Genomic DNA, 6,000 nt, shown 5'->3' on the forward strand with positions numbered 1-6,000 from the left:
TCTGGCAGCAGTACTACTAGCAGTAGTGTCCAATAATCAAACGGCAACGCGACTGTAAACGAAATACAACGCACAGACTAACAAGGATCGATGGCTATACAGTAAATATACCTACCCCCAGTGAGTTCCCTAAGAGGAAACGACGAGATAGGATGGGATAGCATGACCCGGCACAACATATGGAACTGGCTTGGCTTTATCGCTAATATTCATATCTACCGTGAAGTTTGTATAGCAGACGACGAACAAAGTGACTACAGAGAGGCACCGGTACTTTTTCATGGTAATTGCCTCCTGCCTTCTGAACGGTGAACTACTCCAGCTATCACACTTCACATGAACTGGGATTTCTAGTAGCTAGCTGTCTCATTCGTAAGCCTTGTGGGTTGAGGGCTTGATGCAGGTTTGCTGGACTGGAGCGTTTTCGTGAACAGGGGGTTCCTTCTTAAACCCCTGTTCCATACTTCGAGGGGGGTTTTGAGTAGCAAATTGGTACGGCGAAGGCATGAAGCAATTGCGATTGGATGTGACAACTTGTTAGTGTTAATATCTACTGCGCTGACTTCTTGATAACGCGCATCTCCTAATCAGTACGGTATATGCTTTCCCATTGACTTGGAAGTGCCCTGATGAGCCTGAAAACTGATAATGCGAAAAGTTGCTCAATGATAGGGTCCGGCCCCCAGTCCAGTCTTTGAGCCACAAATAGTTTGGATCTGTATCATGAGGGATTTTTTTGCCGATATGAGGATCCTATCAGCACAAATGCGTTTGGATGGGCATGCTAAACTGTAAGCCATGACTCGTAAGTTCAGTGGCGTAATCCCAGTCTCAAATTTTACAGATTGATGAACTGGCGGAGAATAGGAGGGAATTCTATGATATGGGATCAACTCTGCAAAAATAGAACGTGGAATAAGCTCGCTGGGGCAAAGATCCCAGTACAGGGAACTAGTCCAACCTTGAAACATGGAGCATGAACGATATTCCCGACTGTCAAATGTGCGTTTGGCCTCAGGTTTGACGTGACCTGCCACAGGCACCTGACATCACCTGATGGTCTGCAGCTTCCTAAAGAGGCATGCGCGGCCGAGTGTGTCTCCCGTCAGTGTTATCGTCATCGTCATCCGGCGTCGTCGTCGTCTTCCATTTCTACCTTGTCGTTGTACTTACTCCCTAGGGAGACCGAAGGTTTCAGGAGAAGAGTTCTTCCATGGATGTGGCCGAAGTTCGCCCCCTCCCCCCTTGCAGTAACTGATCGGATTGCCTCCGTTACCTTCCCCTCAGAGTGACTTGGCAGCTGCTCCCCGGTCAATGCCCCGGTGGCAGCAAATTCCAATTGCTATTCGCTCATTTTTAGGTGCAGGGTGTACCTGGCTATTTGCGGCGGTCAATCAATATTAATCAAATCAGGTAATCTTCCGAGTTTAGTTGACTCAAAACCCGGTCAACTTTAACTGGAAGTCCTAACTGGTTCATATTTTAGAGTTTCCACAGGAACGAACAAAGATCGAACCCATCTGCAAGTGATGAAACCACGAAGCCAGCATGCAGATGCCACTGTTCCAGAGTCAAACAAACCTGTGCCCACAACTACCCACCGTCCATTGCCTTGATTTCATCGTCTAGAGGGGAAGCCGTCGGCCCAGGACTGACCTTACTACTAGTGTTCGGTTAAAGCGGGCAGCCGGCAGCTCAGGCCATTGAGAATTTGGGGAGAAAGAGGGGGGTGGAGCCTCAGGAACCAAAGGTACGAGGCCTTCGGGTCAGGAACGCCTGTTCGGGCAACGATTGCCCTCCGAAGGCCTTCTTGCCATTCATTACCTTTGCCAGTGTCGACTAGCCAGGGCTTAATATTGGTATTGGAGAGCAGTCTAGACTGCTGCATGAGAAAGTCAACCGACATCTTAGGACGCGCTGTGTTGTGCAGCTTGTCGTTTGCTTGGATGTTCCCTAGGCTTCTCTGCCTCTCAGGCTGAGGGCGCTTTACCGCAAGTATCCTTGCCGGCCGCGCTAAGGCAGTACCTACTGCATCCGCAGCTTCCTGTCCCTGACTAAAAAGCGATGCTAATGCACTAATTTAGCGTGCAAAGGCTGCATCCACCAGGCCACATTCGGTTGTGCACAGCACAGAATGGATGTGCTCCTGTTCCTCTGCTTATTGTTGTCCCCTGCACACTTCAGTCCACGAGTAGTCTCCCGGAACTCTTTTAGGTTAGTGAACCCCAGCTGGCTTGTTTGAAGTGTGAGTTTTTCTGCCTCCTTGGGGGAAATTAATTTTCTATATTTGGAGTGGGTAGAGCATGACACTGTCCAGCACTCTCACGGATTTTTTAATCAATGTTTTGATTATACTACCAGTCCCTCAAGACTGTAGTGCGCAGATAAGATCTGTGCTCCTTTCAATTATTGATTGCACTATCTACTTCGTACTGTGGAATGGATTTCTTGTCCGGGGGAGAGTGGGCGGCCCCCCCCTCTCTCTATTAGTATTCAGAGTTCACTTGTCTCTCGCATTTGTCATTGCTTTTTCCTTTGTCTTTGAAGCCTAACGTTCCGGAACTGGATTTATGCACCGCTCCGGAAATTAGTTGATCAGTCAACAACGCACATATGTCACAAAAATCTTAACGCCTTTTTTTTTGTTGCTTTTCCTAGTTTTTCTTCCTTTGCCTTCCCCTCCTCTGCCCACCATACCTGTCTTTTCTCCCTCCTAACCACACCGGGATAGCGTCGGTTAGGCTCCGTACTCCGTATTTGACTATTTTTTCTCTTAGTTGTTTTATCACATTTTGAAAGGGGATCTAAGCAACTCTAAAGTTTCATCTTGACTTCATCCGTGGAAGAAGGTGGAACCGGGCTCACAATTCAGGGACAAAACACCGGCCGTGTTGATCGCCCATGGGTCGGCCTCGACGGCTGGCCGGCACACTGGATTATCCTCTTGTTTACCTGATGAGGGTCTGCGCAGTCTGACTGTCATTGGCCCGCCATCCGATTACCACAGCCAACATCCCCCCCTCAACTCGCTCTTCTGGTTGGCATTCCGTCGCTGACCACCCCACGGGTGACCCGACGATGATGTTGATGATAATGATGTTGCTCATACCGTGCTGCCGATGCCCATTGTACTGTACCTTCCCGCAGCAGTGTTGCCCACCCACACGCTCACACCGAGGCATCAATGGGGGTTTACTTGCTTTTTTCTCCCGTCGTGGATGCTAGCATTAGTGTCTTCATGTCGGAAGCATGGTTGATTGATACTAGTGTACTTGCTCACTTACTCCCTGACAATGGAGCCTCTCACCAGTGCTGAATTGAGAGCTCCAATTGGTGGCGGGCCTGGTCAGTGGCTCACAGCCTAGGCTCTTCCCCCTGCTTACAGCGCCTTTGCTTGACAAAATATTACTACTATGGACGGAAAAGGCCAGAGGTGACCCGCAAAAAGCTCGGAACTAATACCTTCTCAGTCCAGGATACCCCGTTCCCCGAAATAGTATTCTCGTTCTGCTTAGTTTGTTTCGGATGAGCCCACCTACAACGGTAGTCCGCTCTGGTTTGCTTCCTAGTTTCCACTGGCACCCGGCGCATCCACTTGGCTAGCTTGGCCTCGAAGATCCGGGTCCCTCGATCACAGAGGACCCAACATGCTCTCAGCCGGGTGTGCAGCTCCATTCGTGGGTTCCAGACTTGGGGGAGGGTTCCATCGCCCGATCCCGCTGGCACGGGAGGAAATCCCTCTCAGGGGTATATATACCTCCAGGATGATCACCTCGTTCCATGAACATCAAGCCCTTCGTCAGTCACTTTGTTTTGTCTTGTGTTTTTGGGTTCTGTCTTTCCTTACCCGACCCTCATTTTCACCAGTCTGTCGTTAACCAATTAGGCTGCCTCGAGCCAGCCGTTCTTCCATTTTCATACTCTTTTGGATTCTTTTGACAGGTTCATTTCAGACACTCGCTGAGGTCCTACCCACTCTTTATCATACATTCTTTGCCCTTTCGGCACAATGCGTTCCGACAAGCTTCTCGTGCTCGCCGGTCTGGCGAGCTATGCTCTCGCTCTCCCCACGAAGGACTTGGACCCCCGTACCTTCGGCCTCGTCGCCGAGATTATCACTGACCTTGGTGAGGACCTGACCGGTTTCATCGAGGCCCTCCTTGGCGGCGGTGTCAAGAGCTCCGCAAGCCTCCTCACTGGTATCAGCGCTCAGGCAGCTGCTGTCCTTGAAGGTGGTGCTCTGGGTTGCACTGCCGGCAAGATCGATGCCTCCGCTCGTGCGGAGCTGGCTGCGTGGATCCGTGCTCATGCCAGCTTCGATGCCTCCCTGAAGTCGTCGCTGTTGGCCTGGTGTGAGGGTGAGGACTCTGCCACTTTGTCCGTCGATGTCCGTGCTGGTCTCGCTCTGTTCATCCCCACCTGCGCCGAGGTCGCTGCCAAGGGCGACATTTACGTGACTGTCGACGGTATCTTCTCTGTTTCCGACCTCGAGGCCGCTGTTGTCCTCAGCTCTTCTTTCCAGTCTACTCTGTCTACTTTCATTTCCGGATCCGTTGGTGCTGAATTGGATGTCGACATCAAGGCTGGTCTTTCCCTCTGTGCTGGTGGTGGTGTCGTCGCCGACCTTGCTTCGGATATCGAGGCCGCTCTGAAGGTCTGGCTTAACGGCTCCGAGTGCTCTCTGAGCGCCTCCCTCAAGGCTGCTGTCCTTGCTTGGTTGGAGGGCAAGGCTAGCGTGTCTGGCGTTGTTACCATTGGCACTGTGCCCACTGCTGGTCTCACCACTGTCTCCGTCGGTGCCGCCATCAACGCCCTTGTCGAAACCTCCGGTGCCCTCACCGCTAGCGCCCAGGCCTACCTCTCTGCCTTCCTCAAGTCCTCCCTCGCCACCGACATTGAGGCCGATGTTAAGGTCGTTCTAGAGGCCTGTATCTCGGGCAAGCTTGCCACTTCCGTCAGCGCCGATGCCCGTGCTGCCCTGGCAGTCTGGCTCTCTGGCGATAGCTGCCAGCTGGGCGTCGAGCTCAAGGCCGTTCTCTACTTCTGGCTTTCCTTTGCCCTGAGCGGCGACGTCACCGTTGACCTGTCCACCGACATTATTACCGAACTCGAGACCTTCATCACCGGTACCATCGACACTCTCATCGGTGTCAACATTAGCGGCGTGCTCTCCCTGCTGCTGTCTGGCGAGAGCCTGGCCTCCCTTTCCCTGGAGTCTCGTGCTGAGCTGTCTGCTGTCATCGGTGGCTGCGCTGGTGTTGATATCAGCTCCTCCATTGAGATCATTGTCATTGAATGGCTTACCGGCTGCAGCATCCCCGGCGGTCCTTCTATCGGCTCTGGCTCCGGCTCCGGCTCCGGATCTTCCTCCAAGCTCATCCCCAGCGCCTCGAGCGTTCCCGCCGTCGTTTCGACCCCCGCTGCCAGCGTTCCCGCTGTTCCCACCGTCTCCGTTCCCACTGGTGGTTCCAGCCCCAGCAAGCCTGCCCAGTCTGGTGCCCCCGGATCTCCCAGCGGTGTCAGTCCTTCCGGTATTCCTTCGGTTCCTTCCTCCCCGGCTCAGTCTGGTGCTCCTGGTGCTCCCTCTGGCGGTGTCCCCGCTCCCAGCGGTGGCGTCGTGCCCTCGTCTCCTGCCCAGTCTGGTGCTCCCGGTGCCCCTAGCGGCGGTGTTGTCCCCACTACCTCTGTTCCGGAAGGCGTCAGTGCTGGTGCCTCCACTACCCCCTGCGACACAATCACCGGCGAGACTGTTGTTCCCGTTGCTACTATGACCGAGGGCGGTTCTGCTCCTAGCGCTCCCGCCCAGTCTGGTGCCCCTAGCGGTACCCCCATCGTCGGTGGTGGTGCTGGTGGTTCTACTGGTGGTTCTACTGGCGGCTCCGGCTCCGGCTCTGGCTCCGGCTCCGGCTCTGGCTCTGGCTCTGGCTCTGGCTCTGGCTCTGGCTCTGGCTCTGGCTCTGGCTCTGGCTCTGGCTCTGGCTCTGGCTCTGGCTCTGGCTC

At 53.7% G+C, this 6,000-nt stretch overlaps 1 protein-coding gene across 1 annotated transcript; it reads left to right on the forward strand.

The window, feature by feature from the left end:
• Positions 1–4,009: 4,009 nt before the first annotated feature.
• Positions 4,010–5,368, forward strand: BO88DRAFT_316451 (putative cell wall protein; the record flags this gene model as incomplete). The annotated part of the gene is made up of 1 exon (XM_025702458.1): positions 4,010–5,368. A coding segment is annotated over one exon (1,359 nt), but the record flags the coding sequence as incomplete, so codon positions are not given.
• Between the last annotated feature and the right edge of the window lie 632 nt (positions 5,369–6,000).

Source organism: Aspergillus vadensis, assembly GCF_003184925.1.
Source record: "Aspergillus vadensis CBS 113365 unplaced genomic scaffold BO88scaffold_8, whole genome shotgun sequence".
In the NCBI taxonomy this organism is placed as follows: Eukaryota; Fungi; Ascomycota; class Eurotiomycetes; order Eurotiales; family Aspergillaceae; genus Aspergillus; species Aspergillus vadensis.